The sequence below is a fragment of the Geospiza fortis genome, unplaced genomic scaffold (genome assembly GCF_000277835.1).
Source record: "Geospiza fortis unplaced genomic scaffold, GeoFor_1.0 scaffold172, whole genome shotgun sequence".
Taxonomy (NCBI): domain Eukaryota; kingdom Metazoa; phylum Chordata; class Aves; order Passeriformes; family Thraupidae; genus Geospiza; species Geospiza fortis.
This window is the reverse complement of record NW_005054309.1, coordinates 5578853-5603225: the sequence shown is the minus strand read 5'-3', so window position 1 is coordinate 5603225 and position 24373 is coordinate 5578853. Positions and strand designations below refer to the sequence as shown.

The window sequence follows — 24373 nt, the reverse complement described above, 5'->3', positions numbered from 1 at the left end:
GGAGAAAAGCCTTTTTAATCCGGTATCTCACAGACTCAGAGTATGTATAATTTTATATTGTCAATAAAATGTGAATAATAAGCTCTTTAGGCAGGGACTTTGTCTTCTGAGATCTCTTCAAAGCCCTTAGCGTGCTGCTGGTATTACAGGTGTAAATACTACAAATAATATAATAGAGTTTGGATCCCAGAGGTCACTGGGAACGGGCTCATAAATTGTATCTCTGTGTTGGACAGAAAAGGCTCAGGAATGTGGAGGGCTTTCCCAGAAGTTAGTACTGAGCCTTGACCTGGAAGAGCTTGGGGTCAAGAGCCTGCTTTGATTTAGGTTCCCTCATAGTTCATGAGGCTCTTCTTGCTTTAGTTCCACCAGTTAGAAAGGGACAGCCTGCCCAAGGAACAAAAATACAGTTTAGCACTCCTTTGAGAAGCGGGCAAGAGCTGTTTAACCCTGCCAGATAACAGCATGTAGTAGCTCAAGGCAGAAAGGGAGAATGAATTCCCTAACCAGATGAAGGCAAAGAGGGGGAAAAGGACTTAAGAAAGTAAAATCTTTGTAGAAAAGAATATATTATTAACTGAAAAAGTAATTTAACAGAATAGTAATGTTCTCATACGCTGAGCAAATCTAATACCAACTCTGTAAATTTAATAAAATCGCTGCAAAGGCAGAGAAGTTCAATCTGAAGTGCACTCTTCTGAGGCTGAGGCCGATGCTCATTAAGTACATTAGAAATACTTCATCAGCTTCAACACCAGCTGGATCAGGTGTCCACTGGATTTGGTTGTCAGTGGCTGATATTGTCTCCACAGAGTAATCCACTCAAACTCACCATGGCGATTAAAGGAACATCTGATTTCCACAACAATACAAGCAAATTCTCAGTGAGGAATAATAACATCCTTTAGATTGCAAAAGACCTTTAGAATCACCAAGTCGAGCCACTAACCCAGCACTGCTGAGTCAACCACTAAACCATGTCCCTACATGACTCCTCTACATCTCTTTGAAACCCTTCCAAGGGTGATTATTCAACCACTTCCGTGGGCAGCTTGTTCCAGGGCCTGACCATCCTTTTGATGAAGGAACTTTTAATATAGCCATTCTAAGCCTCCCCTGGCACAATTTGTGGCCATTTCCTCTTGTCTTCTCACTTGTTACTTGGGAGAAGAGACCAACCCTCACCTGGCTAAAGCCTCCTTCGAGTGGATTATAAAAAGCAATAAATGCCCGCCGCACACACATCCTTCAGTCTCCTTTTCTTCAGGTCAAACACCCCCAGCTCCCTCAGCTGCTCATGCTCCAGGTCCTTCCAAGCTCCCCTTCCCTCCTCTGACATGCTCTAGCCCCTCAATGTTTTCCTTGTAGTGCAGGACCCAAATCTGGACACAGCTCTCGACGTGTGTCCTCACCAGTGCTGAGCACAGGGGGACAATCCCTGCCCTGCTCCTGCTGGCCACACTAAGCACAGAGTGAGATGCCATTGGCTTTCTTGGCCACCTCTGACTCCTGTTTGGCCAGCTGTCGACCTGTGTGCCCAGGTCCTTTTCTGCCAGGCATCCTTCCATGCCATAATCCACGTGGAATCCGGCAGGCTGCAATGTACATGGAAAACTCCGGCCACTCACTGGTATTTCACTCAGCTATCTTGGTTTATCACTTTTTGCAGGTCTCAGCAATGTCTCTTGGTTGAGTGTTCCATTAACTTTTTCACCTCTTATGTCTTAAAAAAGACCAGAAGTAATCTTAATCCCCCTTATCTTGCTGCACTATTATCTTGCTGCATTCCTGGTGCCTTCCCACAGAGGCTTTGTGGAGCTGTGTTTTTCAACTTAGCCCAAAATTGCCTTGGAGGGAGACAGTGCAAGGAGTTACTTGAACAAACTAGAAATAGAAATTAAAGTCTTAGTTTGTTCCTGATGTTAATTCAAATCAGATTTGAGTGGGGTTTGTTTTGCTGCATTTTAAGAAAAAGGAGCTTTTTTTTTTATTTTTAAGTTAGGAGATTGATTCCTGTGAGATCCTCTCTATAGATTAGTCCCTTGAGTGATCCACACACTTGGGCCTGCTGGGACCAGCAATTAACCCAAACCTGTCAACTCTGGAAAGGATGTCACCATGACATCAGTGATGTTCTTTCCCCTGATGAACTCAGGGTGACTGTAATGAAAAAAGGGGGTGTAAAACTGGCAATTGTTTAAATAAAAATGACCAGGAAGAACAGGTAGAAAATCTACTTCCTTTAGCATGAGATTGAAGTAATTTTGTGCATCATACATCTGTAATAGATTGCTGTATTAGTGAATGCAGTACAGAAGCTTTCAAGTTCAAAGCAAGTCTCTCAGTTTATTGCTTCAGAAAGTGCAGCCCAAAAGCTACTGATCTATCTGGAGAGATAAGCACCCCACAGAGTTATCAGAATCAATGCAAACACTCAGGCAAAGATTCCATGCAAATAATAAATAAGTACAGACTTAGGAAATAGAAATGTAAGACTTAAAACTGATTGAAATGCTGACTCAAAGAATAGCTCTTTATGTGTGTTTCTTCAAACTCAATTCCAAAAAAGGGAAAAAGAATGCAAAAAGTGGTAATTTCAAGGTGGTAGCCAAGAGAAGAGATAAGCAGCATCTCGAGCAAAGGAGATGGACAAGGGCTAGGAACTGGTGAAAGCAACACTGGGTATTTTTTTTCAATTATTTTAACATATATGACCTTAAAATTACTTTGTACAAAACAAGGTCTAATTTTGTACCCATGTTCTTTTTCGAGTTCAAGAGAAGTTTTGACATGAAACCTGTTTCTGTTTTGCTGAGCCATTTTAATCTGCTTTGGTTGTCTCTGAATCTGCCAGGGAATGGGATGGGATGGGATGGGATGGGATGGGATGGGATGGGATGGGATGGGATGGGATGGGATGGGATGGGATGGGATGGGATGGGATGGGATGGGATGGGATGGCTTATTCAGAAATCTTTAAATTATTTAAATTCACCAAGGCCTTATGAATTCCAGGAGCTCCAACTGGGCTGTGCTGGGTACAGCAGTAAAGAAAGGCCATTCTCAGTCCTGAATAACTCACAACATGCTCTAGCTTCACATCAGATGTGGCCCAGACAAAAATATATGGGCAGGTTCAGACCAAGTGCTGCCTCACCCAGTTCAGGGCATTACATCTTACCCTGCAAAGTAAATCCCAGCTGTGACCAGCCCTGCTTTGCTTGGTTTTGAATGAGGAATGGCAACAGTGTGGTCACAACAGATAGGTCACAAGACCCATCTTTTCATCTCATCCACTTTAGTGTTAAGAGTTTGCAAAATCTACAATAATTACCAGCCAATGAAAAAAATACTTTAGGCTGGGAAAGCTGAGTCCCTCAGGAGAAGTTCATCAGGTTTTTCCAGAAAGAGTTAAACTATTCCTTGAATCAAGAAACAGGCTCCATTGCTGCCCCAGTGCAGCAGAACAGACCTACCCCTTGTGCACTGCTGCTGAGAACATCAGATGTGACCCAGCCCTGGCTCAGCCCAGGCTGGCTCCCCCCAGCACAGAGTGCCTGCTCTCCCTGTGGGCAGCCTGAGCACACCAGGAGTGTGAGCAAGCAGGAGCTGGGCACCAGGCTGAACTCCAGAGCTCCTTGGCACAGCCACAGGGACACAGAGAAAGACAAGCAGCTGCCACCTCTGCAGAGGGGACAGGACATCACTCTGCTGGTACAAACTGTGAGGGTGGCAGAGGTGCCCTGATGGACACTGACCCCAGGCAGAAACAGCCAAGAGAACAAATCCCTGTGATGGGGAGACAAAACAGAGTGGGGAGAGGAAGCAAACACCAGGGAAATGGGAAACAAGAGGAAGATCAGGGGTGACCTCAGGTTGCCACACAAAATATTTAAAAGGAACAGGGAAAATTACACTCTCTTTGACAGAGAACATAATTAAATTGTGGAGCTTCTTGGCAAAAGACCCAGTGAAAGCAACAAGAGATGACTTGGGACAAAGACCAGCTCTGAAACCTGCCAAGCACAGATACCAGGAGGGCCTGAGAGGTCCCACGGGCAGTTCACAGCTTGGTGCAGGTCCATCCACTCCTGCTGTTCCTCACACCCATCCCCAAGCACCCATCAGCAGGTGCTCAGCACTGAATGTGCTGGACCTGGGCTTTCACCCAGCTCCAGGTGGAAGGAGCAGAGGGCAGGCCACAGGCTGATGTAATTCAGCTCCACTGAAGTCACATCAGACAGTCCCAGAGCTTGGGAAACATCTCTGAGTTTCATACATGGTCCAAAGGGAAAGAAAGACAGAGAGAGGGTCAAAATTCAGAAAACATTTTGATAAAAAAACAAGGCATTGTCAAAATACCAATCAGAAGCCAAGATTTGGCAAGATCTGCACTTGTTTAACCTTCAGCATGAGATCAGGTCTCAATCTTTCTATTCTTGGTAACAGCTGATGAATGCAGTGAAACAAGGTATTAATAAACATCTGCCCAGACCTTAGATTAATATGGAGAAGAATTAATGGAGGTCTTAGCACATTCATATTTTCTAATTATAGCAGATGACTTTATTTATAGAAATAATAGAGAGAATGGAAATTGTCACTGACACCATGTCAATATGCGTAACCAAATCCAATCATTTTATTGCATTACATTTGGCCATGGAGTCACGTCAATAAAGGTCCCTCCTTAGAGCAATTCAGTGGCCACCAGGTACTTTATGTTAGAGAGCTATTAGGATTCATTCTATTTTCAATGAATCATGAGGAAAACAAGACCTCTTGGCTGTACCTGTTCCTGTGTGTCTTTGCTTTGGGGGCACAGCGAGAGGGGAAGGCCACTGTCCCTTGTGCAGCTGTTTGATTTTCATGCTCATTTCTGGACACACTTTGCTTCCAGAGCATCCAAAATAATGGAGCAGCACCCCAAACTCAGCTGTTTCAGGTGTCACTGGCCATGGCTGAGCCAGCTCCTGCAGCAGCTCTGGTTCATGCAGTGCTCCCCTCTCTGCTACAATAAAGAATCACCAGAGCCTCTGTGGGAACAATAACACACTACACCACTGAGATAAATAAAGCATAATGTTAAACCTTGATATGTTTACACCTCCTAAGAGAGGGGAGAGAGGCCTATAAAACTCCCACTAAAGGAGCCAGGGCTGTTCAGTTCATTTGCAGCTTGATAGGTAAACCCTGCAGCCTGTTTTTATTGGCACGTGCTGGCGCTGGTCGTAGAGAGCAGTTGGGGTTTAAGAAGGTTTTGGGCTGAGTGTGGCTGTTTCTTGAGGGTTTAAAGTACATTTCATAATGTTCAATTTAGACAGGTAGCCAGGGAAGTTTGGGTCATTTGTCCCAGGAGCAGGGAAAAGTAAAACAGAGCTACAATTATGGTGCCAGATGGTTTGTCACACCCAGAGCATTGCTAGTAATTTTGCTCCTTGCACATTGAAGGAGATCTGGAGGGATGCTGAAAAGCTGAGAAAGTCCTCTAGTTCTCTCCTGTTCTTCCAAAACGTGTTTCCTAATCTGGTCTGGTCTTCTGAAGCTATCAGTCTGAATTAATGAAAACAGAGCAAGGGAATGGAATAATTTCTATTAATTATAGAGGCAGGTTTGTGCAATAAACAGAATTCATATCCCTACAGTGCTGCTTAAGTACCTATAATTCAGCTGCCCTGCTCACAAGTGCAGCATCTTCTTCACGTTGTTTTACAAATTAGCAAACCTGGAGCCAGCAGCTGTGTACAGTGGGATGACATTTAGTTTAACTGCAGGGAATCTGAGCTGCTGAGATCCACGGGTGGTCTTCCAAGTGCTGCTTTTTGCTGGGATTGACTTGCATCTCCCAAATTAATTGCTCCTAGATCGGCTTAATGTTTTCCATAGAAGTGAAAATGCAGACACTTAGGGAATAGTATCAGTTACTTATTGCAACTGCTGATACTCTTCCAAGCACTGCCAAGGTAACACTTGGGGGATGCCCTTTCAAAGCTGAGCAGAAAGGGGGGTCAGGGCACTGCTGGAGCCAGCCTGGCCTTCCAGCTCAGCCAGTTGGTTTGGATTTACAGCAGGGTACATGGAATAGGAGCTCACACATGGATATCTTTGCTCAGTGACCCACACCCCCCAGGAATTTATTCTGTGCATCCAAATCTGCAGAACAGAACGGGATGTGCTGTCTCCCAGCCAGCCCTTCCAGTGTTGGGGTCCTCGGGGGGGGACTGGCAGCAGCAGTGGGCTGGATGAGCATCCTCTGCCACATCAAACCTGGGACAGCAGAGCCCCAGGAGGACCTGGCTGCTCAAACCACTGCTGCTCCAGCTGTGCTGGAGCAAGTGAGAGCTTTGGAAGTGGTGATAGACAAAAAAAAAAAAAAGCAAAGTTCCTGGGGGCATAAAGGAAAGCTGGAAAGGTGCAGAGCAATAGTCATTTTTGTTCCACTCCTGCTTTCTAGTTTCCAGATTATCAAACTTTGCTTCTCTCTGGACTGAGAGGAAGCAAATTGCTGCTTCCCAGACAGCAAATGTGTTTGACAGCAGAACTGCTGCTGCAAGCCCAGAGCTTTGCACCAGCAAACTGGTCTGACTGGGGAGCACTCTGGCAACTGAAACTCTCCAGCAGCAACGTTTTCCAGCCCTTTTAATGTGCCAATGGCAGACCACTTTGGGTGAAAACGTGTTTTGGTAGCAAATGACTCCACCAGGCTGCAGAAACAAAAACAAAACAAAAAAAACAACAAAAATGCACTTCTCTGAGCTATAGTGCAAAAGGTTGATTTTTTTTTAATCGACTACTCACAGGGCTGCTGGTGTTACATTTTAAGCATCTGACTCAGGCAGTCAAGTGGAAAGGTGATAAAATCCTTGACTTTGATTGAATTTCCATTGTGGCAAAATGTAAAAATAAATACAAACACTATGAAGAAATAAAAAAAAGCTACTATTGGACAAAATGTTCCACATCATTTTTTTAAATCTGTACAGATACTGAAAAAAAAAATCTCTTTTTTGCCTCACATGAAGGTCAAAAATCAGCTTTCAAGCATTCCCTCAACAGGCATTATGTTTAAATACTGAACTGCCTGCCTGTTTAAGGAGTGTATTTCTTCAATTACATCCAACATTAGTGCAGCTGTTAGGATTTCCCAAAGGACCACTGTAAACTGAAGAAAAGCCTTTGTTGTGGTGCTGACAGGCTCTGTGGCAGTGCTCTGGCCCTTTGCTTGCTTCTGCATTCAGCTGCTGACCTCACAGGTGTAAATAAGAAGAAAATCAAGTTCCCAGTCTCTTCTGAGTACATATCAAAGAGCACTGGAATGATTGACTTCATTAAGCTTGTACAGAAGCTTAAAAAGAAGAATTTTTAAAAAGCAGCTCGAGTGTAAGGAAGAGGAGCAAGTATGGGTGAAAGTTAAAATGCAATAAAAATGCAGTTCCTGACAATATTTACTCTTATTGAATTACCACTATGAAATCAATAAGGGATAAAAACCCTCTGAACACATTTGGAGGAAGACTACCAGCTTTTATTTACTGACTACACTGTATTAGAGAGAAAGGCACACACTTTACAACAGGAGCAGCTCCAGGCATGAGCAGGGCATTAGCTGACACCTTCACGAGTTACCCTACAGGTGTGTCTGCTTAAATGAACCAAACAATTTGAAAAATTCAATCACCAGCTTTTAAGAGCAAGGTAGTATCCTGAGAATATCTCCATGTGAAAAACATTTTTGGTTATACTTCCCTTAGCAGCCTCCTCAGTCACAAGCTCTGCTGTAAAACACCTTTATCATGGAAATGGTCTTCAGGATTTCAAGGTCAGTGTGACCACACAGCTTTTCTGCCTTTTGATTCAAATGTAATCCACATGATTACTGGGGCTCAGAGGTTCTTAAAAGAGATGGAGGCAGGAAGAAAGTCCATAGAAACATCAGTTTGGGTCAAAATTAACATGTAATTTTTAAACTTTCCTAAAGAGCAGAGTATACAGACATAGCACATATGTCACATAAAGTCAATTCTCCCTGGGTATCTTGCACTGGAACTCCAGTGCTCAGATGGATATCTTCCCAGGAGCTATTACAAAACAACTGCCCACAAATGGCCCAGCAACCCAAAATCTCTCCCTGCATTCTGACAATTTCAGTGTGTTGCCAGCTCACAGCTTTGCTGCCACCAATTCCTTCAGGCAGTTTTGCCCAGCACTGTTGAAAAGGAAAACACTCACTGTGCCCCAGGGGAAATGAAGCATGGAAGTCCCGTTATCACTGACAGAAGTTTTCTCTCTAATTCCCCATCTGCTCTTCTGAATGCTAACCCACAGTGCTGGCACATCAACTTAAATGATAAATAAGGATTCCAAGCAGGAAGCGACAAAATATTAGTCAGATAGGCTGGTGGTATCTGCAAAAATGTGGTGTGGATGCCCAGGTTTCACAGAAGAGAAATTATAGGACAGAATAATGTTGTTATAGTACACTGATCAAGGGAAAATGCTGTCACAGAATAGGACAAAGTAATGGTCAAAACCAGATTTATGTATTATTTTCCCTTTAATACATATAGGATTCTGCATAGTTTCTCCTCCCTGTTCTTATTGTTATTTGTGTTTAGCAGCTGAGTAAAATAGCACAAGAGGCAAGAAATCTGTGAGGAGGGTAATAATGTGATGCATAGTGTTAACTTGCTTGTTTTGGAAATATCCATTTATCTTGGTTAAATAGAAGCTTGGCCCAAGTACTAAGCCAAGTAATCATGATTAGGGAGAGAAAAAGACATTCACCTCCTTGGAAACTCAATACTTTTAAACAGTAATAGCACTGCAGTGACGCTGTTTGAAGCTGGATGCTTGCAGCAATTAATATAGATTATTGTCATGTGAGGAATGGATGCATCTGTGACTGCTCCTACCATTGCTTTCATTTCCAGACCAGTTATAAGACCAAACATACACGGGGTTTTGGTTTCATGGATGTGGCCCTTTCACTGTTCAGCATGCTCCACTGCCCTCAGAGAGCAGCAGAGACTTTGTTCTCATTTTTCGTTCAAAACTGCATTGAAGGCACATGCACTTTCTTCTATCTTAGAGAGACTTTGCTTTCTTTCTTTCTCACTATCTTTTTTCCTGACTCTAAAGAAAAATTGGTTTTATGCTTAAAAATTATACTACAAGGGCACATCTGTAGAGATTCATAACTCCTGAGCTATTGTTTTCCAAAGAGGATGAATCTGCATCTCTATCACCCAGCCTACCAGGCACTGGACTCATCTGCAGAGCAGGAGCTTTAGAGCTCACTCTGATTTTTGACCTCGTGGCTGCTGCAGCACGGGGCTAAGCCCAGTCACCAGCCTCATCTCAGCAGTCAATCAACTCCTCACCTCACCAGATTCCCCATCCACCCCATCCCAACTGCCTTGTGCAGTATTTCCTTGCTGCCTTGCTGCAGCGTGCTCCTGCTCTCTCCTGTGAATCACTGCTCTCTTCCAGGTTGTGATCCCTCTCTTTCTAACACTCTGCCTTCATGTGACCCACTCAGTTTCTAACTTTCTCCCTTGCCTTGCTCATCAGGCTGGATTCAATTGTGTCCTAACCATGAGTGTCTCCACTAGAAAGGCTTCCTTCTTCTTGCCCTGGAAATGGTTCTCTGGGGACATGGAGCTGCCCAGGAGGAATTATAGTTTTGCATTGTTCTTCCAATCAGCCAGCTGGCTTCTGTCCCTAATATGTGGCTCGAGCATCCTTACCCTCACCCCACAGACTGTCACAGAAGATATCTGGTCATATATGAGCAGAAGTCCCCGACTAGGATAGCATTAGCTGTGTTTAGAGGTCATTAGAAATATGATTTACACATTGCTCCCAAGAGCTGTTCTATTTTGCTATGAGTAGTAGAACTACTCAATGGAGAGCACTCCCTCCCATTCAGTTATTATCTTAATATTGAGCTCATTGTTAAAACAACAGCTCCTCACCACTAATCAGCAAAAAGCAATCAGGCAAAGCAAACAGGGATCTCCAGAGGACGAGGGTGTGAGTTCAAAGGTCCACAGAGCTGTAGCCATGTTGCACAGGACTCAGACTCAAGAGCCAACAGGCAGCTGCACCTACAGAATTGCATTTTAAAAAATAAGGACATAAAAATTTTAAATTATGTGAAAACTGTGTGAAATGTGTGCAGGAAAAAAAATACGTCTGGAGATTTTCTACAGCACTTGGGCACAAAATTTTGTTTTGTGAATCTGAGCAATTTATCATATTCAACTAAGAGGGCTACAGATGGTGAAGTTTGTGTTCTGAAAGGATGACGAGCCACTGCAGAGTGCTTATGATGTCAATTTTACCCTTTTGTAATAAGACAAAGAGGAAAGATGCTTATGAGAGCCAAGCTGGGTGTTTGTTTTTACCAGAGTTGCTTATTTCACAGCTCCATGACTCAGTATCAGTCATACTGGATATTCCAACTGCCTTTCTCCATCAGGCCCTTTCCTTGGCTTGAGGGGAGACAAGAACTTTCCCCCCAGGGTCTGCCATACCCAGGTTTCTAAGCTGATGTGTCAGGACTATTGACAACCTCACTTTAGACATTCCCCTGCATTCAGAGCTCCCTCAGCAGGTCCAAGAGACCACATGTGATGGAACACAACTTCCAGTCAGATGGAGACACACACTCCAGCTCCTCCTGTTCCTCCAACCCAGCAGTCTCTGACATTTAGAGCTCAATTATCTGTTCCTTGCATATGTCAGCAGATTTAACACAACGTTTTTTCACTGACAGACAGAGAAATTAAACCAGCAGCACAGAGCTAAGTAACTTCCTTGAATCTCCAGGTCACACTGGCAGGGCTGATCCAGCACTCCCAGCCCTCTTCCCATGTCACTTCTTTGAACCAGATCTTTTAGGAACTTGCCTGCACAACACAAAAGTGCAGAAGGGGTTGCCTGCAGTGGTGAAGGAGCTTCACACCAATACCCAAAGCAGAGAGCCAACCTGCTTGCCGGGTGAGCAGTGCAGGCTGGAGCTCCTGTCTGGGCCAGAGATGATGCCAGGGAAGAACTTCTGCAAATGATGTCCCTGCTCTGCTCTGAGTGTCTGTGTCACCCCTGCACCTTTGCAGAGGTCTTTAGTAAGATGTGACAGGAGGAGCTGCAGCAGGGGCTTTGTGCTGGTGCTCACTGCCCATCCCTCAGCAGCACATGGGTCTGGCCAGCTCTGCTCTGCTGGATGCTCATAAAAACTAACAAGACTAAGAGCAGACTGCTGTATTTTACCACAGAAAATAAAGTCAAACAACAGCTAAAACTGGGGAGGGGAGGAGGGAAAGGGGAGCACAGAAGACAGACCAAAGGCAGCAGAAGAGTTGTATTTATTTTCTAATCCTATCTCTTTTAGTGTCTGTGATGAGCGCTGTAACTAAAGGAATCTAACTGAATTAGAATTTCAATATGTCCTGAGCAGATTGGAGCTGTTTCCATTCATGAGCAGCACGTCCCAGCTGTAATTGCCTGCTTGCTTATCCACATAGCTCTTTACAGCTAATCCAAATGCAGACTCAAAAATAAATAGTGCCAGAGTATTCACTTCCCGCTGGGCAGTGCTGTGAGCTCTCCTCTGCCTTTGCTTTGTTCTGGCTGCTGCTCTCCATGGCACAGGGACTGACTCAAAGGAGATAAAGGATGATTGACCTGCTCAAGGAATTAGGTGACAGAAAAGCCACTCCTGCCCTGCCTGTTCGTGCCTTTCCTCTGGGTGCTGCTTTGCACCTCTTTATCTTCCTCTGCCCTCACCCCCCTCCCCAGCCACATCACTCATGCAATCTGCTTCTCCTCTGTGGTTTCCCTAAAAGCTGCTGATGTCCTCTGTGTCCCCAGCAGCACATCACCCTTCCTGTCCTGTGTCCCTACCCTCAGACACACCATCAGTGTTTTAGTGCTGAAGTGAAGCTCTCTCCAGGGACATTTAAAAGCCATGTCCTTCTCAGATCAGCTTCTCTGGAGGGGTGTAAAGCTGGAAGGGGTGTCCCCATGGATGGGAATTGGCACAACCACAAAGCAAGGCTCTGCTTTGCTCTCTGGCACAGGCATCTGTGCGTGTCCTGGCTCTCCTCCCTCCTTGCTGTGGAAGGTGGTTGTCCACCCTTTTTTAGGCTGTTTTTCTAACTACAACCACCAGAGTGTTTCTGGGAGCCTTTGGCCAGGTCCCAGCAGCCTCTGTGCCTCTGTTCATCACCTCTAAAACAGCACTGCCAACACTGTGTTGTTTCACACTTTGGGGTGTGAATCCCAGGTCCCTCAAACAGCAGCAGTGAAAGGACATAGCAGTCAGTCTGAGGCCAGGTCTCTTCAGCATTGTCAGAGGGATTCAGCTCCCCCCATGCAACAAATTACTCTTAAAAATATATTTATTAGTATCCAAAACAGCATCCTTTAAGATCTGGTGAAGTAGGTTCCCACAAAACCTCAGATTTTTGTGGGGAGAAGGTCATTCCCTTCTGATGACCATCAAAGACTGATCTTGGCATGGAGCAGTGTGCCTCCACTCCATCTCCATTTCCCACTGGGTTTATCAGGGCACAGCCATGAGCCACAGAGCCTCCTCAGTGCCACCCACATGCTCTTATCCAGCCAGCCTGGCCCAGCTCTCGTGGTGCAGTGCAGCACCCAAGGTGATCTATCCCTCTGCAATTGCGGAGGACTGAGTTCAGATTTAAAGGAGAGCATCCAGTGAGGCAGTGCAGCACTTTCATTGCCTTCCTCCTTCCCCCCAGGATCCTTCTCCATCAGTGTAACACTGCCTGGTCTTTGGCAGAGCAGATCTCACTATAAAACTCTCTTGGCTCAGCTGGATAGAAGCAAATTGCAGGGAGGTGACCCTGCACTTGCCACTGCTACACCCCCGTCCCAGAGCCAGCCCCATCTGACAGGCAGATTGTGCCCTTCTCCAGAGCCAGGGAGCAGCTGAGATGATGAATATAGTGCTTGTCCAATGTGTCACTTGCTGCGTAAATTCAAATCCAGCACGGAAAGCTAAAAATGTTTGCAGAATCCTGACAGGCAAAGTGGACAATTATGTTCAGCTGCTCCTCACAAACGTTGATCCTCATGACTGCGACGTGCCAAGAGAGGCATTGCCTCGTGCTTGGATTGCAAACTCACCAGCACCAAAACACGAGGATGGGAGCAAGGGCTGGCTCTTCACTCCATGCTCTGCCTCCTGGGGATGGCCTGAAGGTGCCAGGTACAGTGGTGGCACCAGCAGCTCTTTTGTACCCATGAGGAAACTGAGGCCATAATGCCAGACTGCTCAAGGCAACCAAGAGGTCACCAAAGAAGAGGAGCTGGGACTCTCTTGCTTGCTCTAGCCCCTCCTTTGTAGCTGACCTGGGACACAAGAATTTCTTCAAATTCGCTTCTTCAATCAGCTAAATCAGAATAATTGAGAGTAACATAGAGTGGCCAAGGTGAGTGAAATAAATTCTCACTGGGATAGTAATGTATAGGAAGAGGAACTTGGAAAACAAATAAGGAAAGAAAATTGGAGAAGTAAGTTAAAGGTAAAAAGATCATGAAGAGTAAAGGCTAAATAAGTCTGCAGACATGCTGGGTGGACTAGGAAGGCAGCTGTTGGGAAAGTGGAAGCCTAGGGATGAGGGGCATAATTAAATGGCAAGGCTTAAAACCTTCTTCAAAACAAAGAAAGTCAGCACTGGAGAGAAAAACACCTGGAAGGTTCAGGGGTTACATTGGAATATTTGATTTCAAAGTGTGGACATATTGTTATGTAGCAGGGACATACAGATACCTCAGCCTTTCTGAATACTTCTTTTTATCCTGTATATAATGGAAAGAGGGAATTAACTGTCAAGGGTGACTTTAAGCATAAAGAAATATTGCCTTAGAAAACATACCCAAATGTCAGTGTGTTCCACACACAGCTCATCTGCACCTCTGTGTGATGGCTTCGGCTGTCCCTGGCAGCCCCTCTCTCCTCCTTTGGACATGGAATGTCCTAGACGTGCCTGTGGCATGGGAATCCAGCAGGACCACTCTGTGTCCAGGATGTCTCCCTCATTCAACTCAAAACCTGGACAGAGAGCTCAGCTCTGAGCTCTGGGGAGATTTTGGAGGGTCAGAAATAGAAGTGAATCATTAATGAAGCATCATTAACCATCAGCCTTCCCATACTCCTGTCAGTACATTAGCAGCAGCTGCCCAGTGTCCATTTCCCCGTTGCCTAGGCTGAAGGTCACCTGCTGCTTGGATCAGTCTGTTGGTGCAGCTGGGGCTCCTGAGAGGCTGCAGCAAGAGCAGCAGCTTGTGCCACTCTGCCCTGCCCCTGCCCATCAGCAAAGTTCTCTCACAGAGGCACAAATCCACCCTTTGGTGCTGCTTCTGCTGCTCCTCCATTCAGAGCTGCTGCTGCCAGGGCATTCAACGTTCCCTAAGTGGTGACTGCCTTCTGCTAATGCAGAGGCATTTCTTTTGTGAGTTAGCTTAATTGTGTTCATGGTGTGTGTTTTCTGTCGTGTTTTGGATGCAAACAAGGGTCCTTGGTCCGGTTCTGTTATTCTTTTAAGACCAGGACTGGAAACCTGCCCTGGATCATCTCCTGAATCAGACAGGAGCATTTTAATACAGGAGTTACTTCCACCACTCTGCCTGGGAAACTCTTCCATGCTCTAAGGCACCTGAAAGCCAGACTACCCTCCAGTCAGGCTGCACTTTACATTAAAAATTCAACAGGCCGTTTTATTTATCCTCCCATCCTTCATCACACACCACTTTCCCTGTTTTCTGGCTCATCAAATCCATAAGAGAACATTCTATCACCAGACAGAGGCATGGGTAAGACCTGTTTGGACACAAAGTCTAGTTGCTGATATTCAGTAAATTCACCTCAAAGTGAGCCCAGCTGTCTTCTTGCAGGTTGCCTTTGATGCCTGGTTTCAGTCTCCTCCTTCTCTCATGGGACCACTCATAAAAAGGGTTTATCCAGGCATGAGAGAGACCAAATATTCCCCACCACCCAACAGCCACTGACCCATCTGCCCAAGAACTGGCACTGGCTGCTGTGGGTGCCAAGGGGAGAGGGGTGGCAGGAAAACTTTGGGGTTTCCAGAGACCTCCCTTGGGGTTTGAATGAATCTCCTGGCTGGGAAATACTGGGATAAAGCATCCAGCAGCTGTCAGCATGGGCAGTGGGGGATGTGGGTGTATTCACAGAGCTGAGGTGGTCAGTGATTGAATCTTTAGGTGAATATTTAGCTTTTGTTGCCTTTTGATGAATCAGGGTGTCTTTTATGAGACAAAATTAAAGCAAGTGCTTCTCTCTTTATAGTGGCCACACTGCCCAGGAAATGAAATGTCATAAGGGGAAAAAAGCTCATTAGTTTGGTACTGTAAATGGTTCTCCAAGGTCTCAGAAACCCTGTGATTAACATAAACATAGGCAGAGGCAATTACAAGCAAACACGCACCTAAAACCCAGCTTTCCATCTAAAAACATGGTCTGCATCATCTCTCTGTGGCCACTCACAGCTGTGGTGACCCAGAGGTAAGGGACTTTTCATACCAGTGATGACTCAAACTGAAGACAGAGGAAGGAGAGCAGCCAACCCAGGGTGAAGTGAGGACAACAGAGTAATATAGGGTATGTAATATAGTCCCCAAGGTAGCAGCTAAGGGATTTTGTGATTTACCCTCAGAATTACATCCTTTTTTGGAGCAATTTGAAGCAAATGCTACCCTGTTGTGTTTTCTTCACACTGAAATCCTCAGTCAGGTGGTTGCATGTAGACATACTGATAGTCCTTAGGACAGGGCAAAATTGTTCTAATTTTCTAAGGGCTGTCTCAAGTCTTCACCTTGCACTGGCTGAAAAAGTGGACATTTTGTCAGGTTTTCCAGTGAGTTCCATGAAATCCACCAGCAGGCAACGCTCGAGAAGATGGAACGAGTGGGACAGCATCACAGACTTGTGTTTGTACCAGACTGTGCACTCTTTACTCTGCATTTCTGCCCTTAGCCTTGAGCATTTACTCAGAATAGACCCAGATATGAAAAATGAAGTGTGTTTTGTAAAAAGCAAAGCTTGGCCCCCTTGCCTGTTACTGTGGCAACCATGTCAAGAGACAACTGCATTGATGCCACTTTGTGTAGATAGTGAAGGAGACAGAGGTGTGCAGGCAAGGTCAGGCAGGAAGGCCAGAGTCCCACCCAGCACCCTGACTAGCAAAAGTCACCTCAACTACAGCAATTTTTGGATAACCTGCCCTATAGGTATAACCCCCACAGTCTAAAAAGCAGCCTGAAGCATCTCTTCTCCACTGTTTTTAAGGTATTTTCATGACTTTACGTGCTCTGTCTGTTCAAGCAATAACACAATCCACTCTGAATGCAAGGCTGACGTCCTGCAGTAGTGAGTTGTCTAGGCTGATTACTTGTTGCATGATAAAAATAAGTTGCCAGCAGCTGACTCTGAGAAGCCATGGGGATAAAACCAAGAAAAAGTAGTGTTATTTGTTTTCCCAGAAAGGAGAGAGGGAGCAGTGAAGAAACACGGATCACAGAGGCTTACCCAGCAGGGGAGAAAGGCATGGAGGTTTAACTGACCTGGTGGTGACACAGACATGCTTTATGAAAAATCCTTTCCTTTGGATTTTTTCTCCTGAGAAGCTGAGAGGCTTCAGGAACAAAATGTAAACAATTATTATCTGCTGCTGTGGAATGCAACAGGTGCACCTTTGATTGGTCTATGTTAGTTGGTTTTAATTAATGGCTAATCGCAGTCTAGCTGTCTGAGACTCTTGGTCAGACACAAGCTTTTGTTATCATTTTTTTCTATTCTTTGCAAGCTTTCTGATGAAATCTTTTTTTTAAATTCTCTTAGTGTAGTTTTAATATAATATATATAAAATGAATCAAGCCTTCTGAAACATGGAGTCAGATCCTCATCTCTTCCCTCTTCCTAAGACCCCTGTGAACCCCACCACGTGGTGGGGCAGAGAATGCTCATGGAGGATGCAACTTTGGAGGTTATGAATCCTCCGAAGGTCTTCAAAGGCAGCTCCTTGGGAGTTTCTATGGTTGCTGGTGCACAAAAGGCTTTTACCTGATGTCCAACCCCTGCCTAAGGGAACCGTGGGCTTCGGTCACTCATTTGACCTCTGGAGTGGTGTTATGATGTCATCAGTGTTACAATTTTACACAAAATTAGGCGTGCAATTGTGTGTTAAATGGTGGTGGTTAGCTTGGATTGCTCAGCTAACGAAGCAGGCAGCATTAAAGCTGTCACATACGGACTGCTCCAGGGCACTGGCACTGCAAGGGAGTCTGAAATCACTCCCACTTCACTGGGAAGAGAAGCATCCCTCTTCCTTCTCTGGCATCCCCTCAGTGGGACAGACCCCTCACCCAGCTCCCAGCCCAGCAATTTGCTCTGGAGCTTGTAAATCTGGCTCCCTGCCCAGGGAGTCCTGCCCAGGTGTCCCTGTCGGCTCAGACAGGTGGCAGAAGCTGCTGATGACCTCTAATGAGTGCCCAAGCTTTGCTTAATTAAGAAAAGGCTCTCTAATAGCATTCACCACCATCTCCTCATGGCTCTGGGACCACTCAGGCTGTGGCAGCACAACCAGGCTCTCCTGTAGTGCGTGACATCCTAACGAGTGCAATGGCATAATTTAAATAAAACATAATTTTATTTTCCATCATTACGGAGCTCAGCCTGGGACAGGCTCAGTCCAGCATGCAGTGTGGCCCTTGGGGAGTTGGTCTGACCCCTCCTGCATGGCCTGGAGCAGAAGGCCCAGCTGGGAGGTCACTGTGGTGCTGTCTGCGGTAACGTGGGTAAAATCTCATCCAGCAGTGTGAGGATTTGGCTCAGGGTGAGTGATTCCACAAGTGAAATTTCTGACCAATATCACTATCAAAACACTTAGTTGTTGGCTATATTAATTAGATCCCAGCAGATGCTACTTCACCTTCTAAACTGCAGTTATTCCAGGGAGGTAGTGCCTCACCCAGTTGTTCATTCCCCAATATTTAACTTCAGTGGTTGCATGGAAAGAACAGAATTGTTCTTGGCATTCAGACTGCACTGATCACCACAGAATCAGGGAGAGGGCTGGGGGTCATTCCCCTCCTTCCTCCTCCCTTCTTCTGGATCCCCTTCTTGTCCAATTTGCTGTTCACCAATGCAGCCAAAAGCTCCATCAAATATTGCCACCTCTTATTTTAGGCAAGGTCCTTGTCTGCAAGTCCCAGTCCTGAGCCAGCATCTGAGCAGGGCAGCAGGATCCCAGCAGGGAGGGGGTGACAGGAACACCAGTTTGGCCAGTCTGCCCAGCCAGGGTGTGAATTGGGCCTGGGGCTGTGTCGTGGCCCCTGTGGTGGGGGCTCTGGGCTGACTCCAGCTGGAATGCCCAGTCCCTCAGCCTGTCTGCACACAGATGGGTTTTGGCTCCTGTCCATGTCAGTCTTCCCCTGCAGCCACTTCTACAGTATTTAAGTATTCTCCTGGTTCACCACTATGCAAATATTGAAATTAGCCCTTCGCATGATGATGGAGACAGTGGCATTAGAGACTTTCTCAGATCACGTGCCTTCTCTGCTGACAGCATCAGCCATCAGGTTTATTTTTCAGTGAGCTGAAGAATGGCCCCCAGTGTATGAAAACTTCACAATGAACTATTTGGTATCTGGAATATTTTTTTTCCCTTAAGCTTGTATCTGAATGCATTCAAAACACAAAACGTTGTGCTGTAAAAGAAGGCAAAATGCAACCTTCATAGGAATGGCCCAGTTCTCAGAGACCAAGATCTTTAACTGAGCCTCATGAAAACCAGAAGGAATTAAGAGGGGCTACAAGGGGAGCCCCACTAGCAGGTCCAGTGTGGCCTGAGACCCTGAGAGAAGGGAACAGACCTCACACCCTGAAGTGAAACAAAGTCCTTGGGCAGGATTCTAACTGGCCTTGGGATAGTAATTTCTCCACGGGAAAAGATATCTTTGTCATATCAGTTGTATTTCCACAAAATGCTGCATTTGCATCTCCTACTTCTGCCCCATTCAGACACCTTCCCTGAGAGCCTCACCTTGCTGGGAGCTGCAGAACAACCAAAAACCTGTAATGAGTGTGGATGTGCTCAAACAATAGCCATCTTGTCCCTGAAAAATACTGCCATAAGAACACTGGACACAGCTATTACCTTTTCTAGAGCTACTGATGATTTCTTGCCCATGGTATGAAGGTATGAATCCTTTGGAGCAGAGCGAAGTCTGATTATCCAGCCTCACCTTTTGCCAGTGGGGCTAATGGGGTTTATTCTCCATTCCAACACACTGGTCTCTCATCCCCATCATTTTACATCTCACCTCACGTTAACAAATGTCCATCCTCAGAGCACAGGGGCATGGCCACAGGGGATCTGGCACACTGGATATGGTGTGCTCTGCCATGTTGGATGGGCAGTGACAAAAATTATCCCTCTTCCCCCAGGTCCTTCCATCGTCCCACTGCAGCGAGCAGAGCCAACCCTGGGCAGCCCTCTAAAATGTTTATTTGGACCAGTGGCCGGGGATCTACATCTTACAGACATGATGAGAAAAGGTAAAGGCACCTGTGCTGATTATCTCCTATGGGTTTGCATATCTGTGAGTGTGCCCTGTGGGGGCACTGGGGAGGCAGGAGGGATGCATAGGGTGCCCTCCCTGTGCCCCACGGCCCCAGCTCTGCTCCACCAGGCACAGGAGCAGCCCAGCAGTGCCAGGGTTACTGTACCAAGCCAAAGCAGAGCCCAGGGGCAATGCCAGATGTTGGAACCCAGGAAATTCCTCTGGCTGCCCTGGAGGACCCAAGACCCTGCCAAGGAGCTCAGAGACCTTGGCACAGAGCCCAAGACCCCTGTGCCTTTGATCTTGACCTATAGAAAAAAACAATCATCAACCTTTATATGAAGAATTACAAGTTAAAATATTTTAAGTAGAATGATAGTGAATTTATCACAGGGTGAAAAATTGATTTTTGAAGTTTTTAGAATGGGGGTTCAGGAGGCAAGATGGAGGAATCTGGGCGTGTCCGTCTTTCTCTTTCTTCTTCTTGGCCTCCATCTTCTGCTGTGATGTTGGCACTTTTAGATTGGTTTAGAGTAGAAGCTCACTGTCTAACGTAGGTGATAGGTATTGGGAAGTTATGGTAAATAGTGTACCCATAGTTTTTAATACAAAAAGATAACACCACCTCTGAGGCGGGCAGTGTGCCTCAACCCGACCTGCCAGACAGACCTCGGTGGGTCAGAGAAAGAATGTTATAGGTAAGAAACAATAAACAACCTTGAGAATGAGAACAGAAGAATTTTGACTCCTTCTTTGGCTGCCAGGCTGGGAAAAAGAAGCTTGTACATATCTCAGAGTCACTCTGAGCAGCAGAGCTGCCAGAGCCATGGCCAAAGCCCTCCTTGTTCTCAGACACCAGCAGTGCACCGTGGCCATCTCTGTGTCAGGTTTAAAAGCACACTAATCCCAGCGACAGCCGTGCAGCCCCAACCCCTGTGAAGCTTTCAGGCTCTCTGCAGGTGTCCTGCCCCCAGCCAGCAGCCACACTGTCCCCCAGGCAGGGCACTGCCCCACACCTGAATGATGCCTCCAGCTGCCAGGGAGGATTTCTGGTTGTACAGGCGCATGTGTGAGGATGAGCCTGTGTGCAACTCCCTGCACAGTAGCTGGGGGTTGTTTGGCTGCTTGAAAGAGAGCTGCTGGCTCGCCAGCTCACTTGAGTGGTGTTGCTGGAGGGAACAGGCTGAAGGAGACAGGAATAAATGAGTTACTGGATCTCCCAGGGGAGCAGGGAAATGTTCCAAAGAGAAGAAAAGGGAAGGAGAGGTTTGAAGTCCACAGACAAAGGCAGTGCTCAGTTGGGAACAGAAGAAGTTAAATATCAATGATGAAATAATAATTGTCAGTAATGCTCAGACTCATCCTTCCAAAATCCTTCTCCTTTGTAGTAAGATTTGCTGGACAGCTTGTCTTGTCACAACAAGGACACATTTGCCTTTCTTTTCTTTCCTTTGCCCCTTTCCACCTCTCCTTCAGTTCCTCTTGCAGTGACTATTAAATGTAATCACAAAAAATCACACTCCAGTGAAACAAAACCAGATCTCAACGTATCTACAGTGCCAATTAGCAAAATATACTCTTCAGTAATTCTAATGAGACATTACTGTTGGCATCTCCTTGGGAATCTGCACTCCTGAATTCAGGCAGCAGAGCTGCCCTCAGGACCCTGAGGTTCTTTGGAGAATTGGCCAATTCTCTGAATGTTTCTGCAAAGGTTGCATAGGTGTTCAGGTCTTGGGGTTATCTGATCCCAAACAGACACTTTGAAGACAAAAAAAGCCAGCTTTGCAGCATGAACTTTCATTGGAACTGGTTGTCTAAACACCTCTTGTACTTCTGCCAGTCTCTTCTTTAAATGAATTTTCCCCAGGCTAATGTCCTTCTGCATTAGAGCACTGTCATGGTCCAGGGGTGAGGAGATATCTGCCCACACTTTGGGCTGCCTGGAAGCTCCTGATTAGCACAGCCTTTGACTCTCACCATGCCTTGAAGCCAGGCTGATTAACTTGGGCTGAGGGCTCACCAGAGTCTGGCCAGCACAAATCCAGGCAGAGCTGATCCCTGCCTGCCTGCAGGAACAGGGAACAGGGAGCAGGATCTCTGTGCCTGCACACCAGCCATGGTAAATTCAGATATCCTGACAAGCCTTTGGGTGGGTTTATTTCCCAAGAGGTTCTATAGAGCCGCACAGAAGGACTTCTTTGTAGCTTGTGAGTGATTAATAAAATGCAGGAGGGAAAGGGAGGAAAAGAAGATGGAAATAAGAGAGTGCTGATGGCAGCCTGAGGACTGCAGAGGAGAGGTGTGAATGCAGAGCAAGTGCTGTTAGTGGGAGAAACTCATCCTCCAGTGTCTGGCAGTGATTTTAACACATGTAAGGTCACCAGTGCCATCATTATATCAAACAGGTGGTGCCTTTCAGAGAAATGATTCACCTTAAATGACCCTTTCCCAAGAATTTTGTTCCTTAAACTTCAGACAGGAAGATTGTCGTATGCATCAGCAAACTTGTCACCCAACATGTGCTACAGCCACAGAATTTTGAGGCGTTGCACCATAATATTAACTGTGCTGCAGTGAGCCACTTGCTCTAAAGGAATGACCTCCTCCTGGGTGGAAGGTATCTCTGAGACATCTCTTTTTGCAGGATCAGCACCAGAATATCTGTATTTCACTGCTGTTTTAGCCATCAGTGATTCCCCAGCTGCCACATTTTATGCTCTGGAAAACTAGTCGAGCCCTCATTCTTTCTCAGGTGTCAAAGAGCTTCTCCACACCATTGCAACCATTGGAAAAACAAAGCACTGGTTTGGTTTGGTTTGGTTTGGTTTGGTTTGGTTTGGTTTGGTTCAGTTTTGTCCAGCCCGGTGAGGAAGAGGGAAGGAATTCAGTGAAAAAATCTGTTAATATCTATAGGAATCCACCTACAACCATCACTGAGTCTGTTCTTAGGGCTCCAGAGAGAATTCCTGTTGCCATAGGTCTACTAGCAAAAATGGTGCAGCCAAACATACCTGTAAATAAAAATGTAAACAAGGTGGCTTCTGAGCAGAAAGATCCCTGAACACAGGGAATTCTGCAGGTAAGACACTGGAGTAGTTTCTGACCATTGCACTCATGGATTTCAGTAAACACCTCACCATGAGGTAATTTGAGTGACATCTGCATAACAACTGTGATATCAGAGAAGGGAATGTGAATTCAAAGTCATTCTGAATTATTCAGGCAGGCATCCCTGTCTGACAAGCCCCACGACTGCGTGGTGCCAGAGGAGGCAATGCCTCCCTCAGTGTCACCCCATGGTCCCTCTGCAAGGGGAGGGCTTTGAAGGTAGGTAATCCGTGTTTATTTGAAATAAATAAAGTCATTGCAGGTGCCTGGTTATTCTAGGTTTCCCACAAGGACACTTGGCACTCTTTACAGAGCTCTTAGTACTGCTCATTCTGGAGTAGGAGGTACAGAAGGATCTGCTGAGCACATTGAGAGGGATCCCGGCACTGCTGCTGTGCAGGGACCTGGGGAGGGAAATCTCTGCCTGTCCCAGCAGGCACAGCCATGGCAGTCATGGCTGAGATCTCAGCCAGTCTTTATCCTCTGAGCAGCCTGGCAGAAAGGCCAGGGAAATTTAGCAGGGGAGAACTTCACTTTGGAAATTATCACGGGCACAAAGACCTTTTGTCCTTGGGGGCTTGTTTCCTATTAAATGCCTTTGCAGAGGTCAGGGAGACCCTGTGTTCTGACAGCTGGGGCCCCTTTAAAAGCCAACAGCCCCTCTGGATGGCCGATGGGGAGTTATCCCAGGGAACCACTGGGATTAGATGGAGTCACTTGGTGAGCAGTGCCTGGGATGCAGCGACCTGTACTGAAGCACAGCCCAGCAGGCAGCTGGCTGTGGCTGTGCAGCTCTGGGATCCACAATCAGCCAGCTAAGCAGGGCATTATTGCAGCTGACCGAGCAGAGGGAGGCCCCTGAGCTGTGCCAGAAGTTCACAGGTAATGAAGTCACCCACCCTGACACAGCTGCACACTCGTGTGCAGGGCACTGCTGCTGCCCCGGAGAGGGAGGTGCTGAGACTGCTCTGTTTCTGACCAAATACTGGCCAAAACATATTGTGTTCCCCAAAACAGGGCTCTCAGGGGCAAAATTGTGAAGTTTTGTAGCAGCAGACATTCCCAGTATCACACAAAGAGAATTGGCACCTCCGCAGTGCAGGCACAAGCGTGTGGAGGAGGAGGAGGAGGAGGAGGGAAGGCTGCTCAGCTCTGTCTCCTGGGCTGTGGCAGGACTGCTGTCATGGGCTGGCATGTGCCACACCACCACGCACCCCAGCAGGGTCACCAGGCTGACTCCAGGCAGGGATTCAGGGGGGAAAAGCCCTCAGTGAGGTGCACCAGGCTATCACTTTGCTGTTGTTCGGGGATGTGAATAACAAATATTTACAAAAGAGCACTGGAAGCTGTGCTCCAAGCCTGACCTCTGAGGCAGAGCTTTCTTTAGTTTTATTTCCTATGGTAGGTGAGCTTGGAGGATGCACCTGGCAGGTGGTCACCAGTCACCTTTGCCAAGTAGCTCATTTTCACTACACACCCTTCAGCCCCTCCTTTTTTCACCTCTGATGGTGTGTTCCTTGGCTAAAGGCCACATGGGAAGCACTTGTAACCAATCTCAATTAGTTATTTGTTTTCAGATTGTCCATTTGCATCCCTTTTATGTCCAATGGCATTAGTGAGTGATTGCACTGGGCCTGTTTTATGCCTTCAC

The 24373-nt window shown here is 46.3% G+C and overlaps 1 protein-coding gene across 3 annotated transcripts in view; it reads left to right on the top strand.

Annotated features, from left to right (window-relative positions):
* KCNMB2 (potassium calcium-activated channel subfamily M regulatory beta subunit 2) overlaps window positions 1–24373 on the top strand; it is a 137986-nt gene that overhangs the window by 100766 nt on the left and 12847 nt on the right. For all 3 annotated transcript variants that reach the window (XM_031055525.1, XM_031055526.1, XM_005419026.3), the window contains exon 2: window positions 19496–19606. In XM_031055525.1, coding sequence (XP_030911385.1) covers window positions 19496–19606 — 111 coding nt within the window. The remainder of the gene's footprint in view (window positions 1–19495; window positions 19607–24373) is intronic.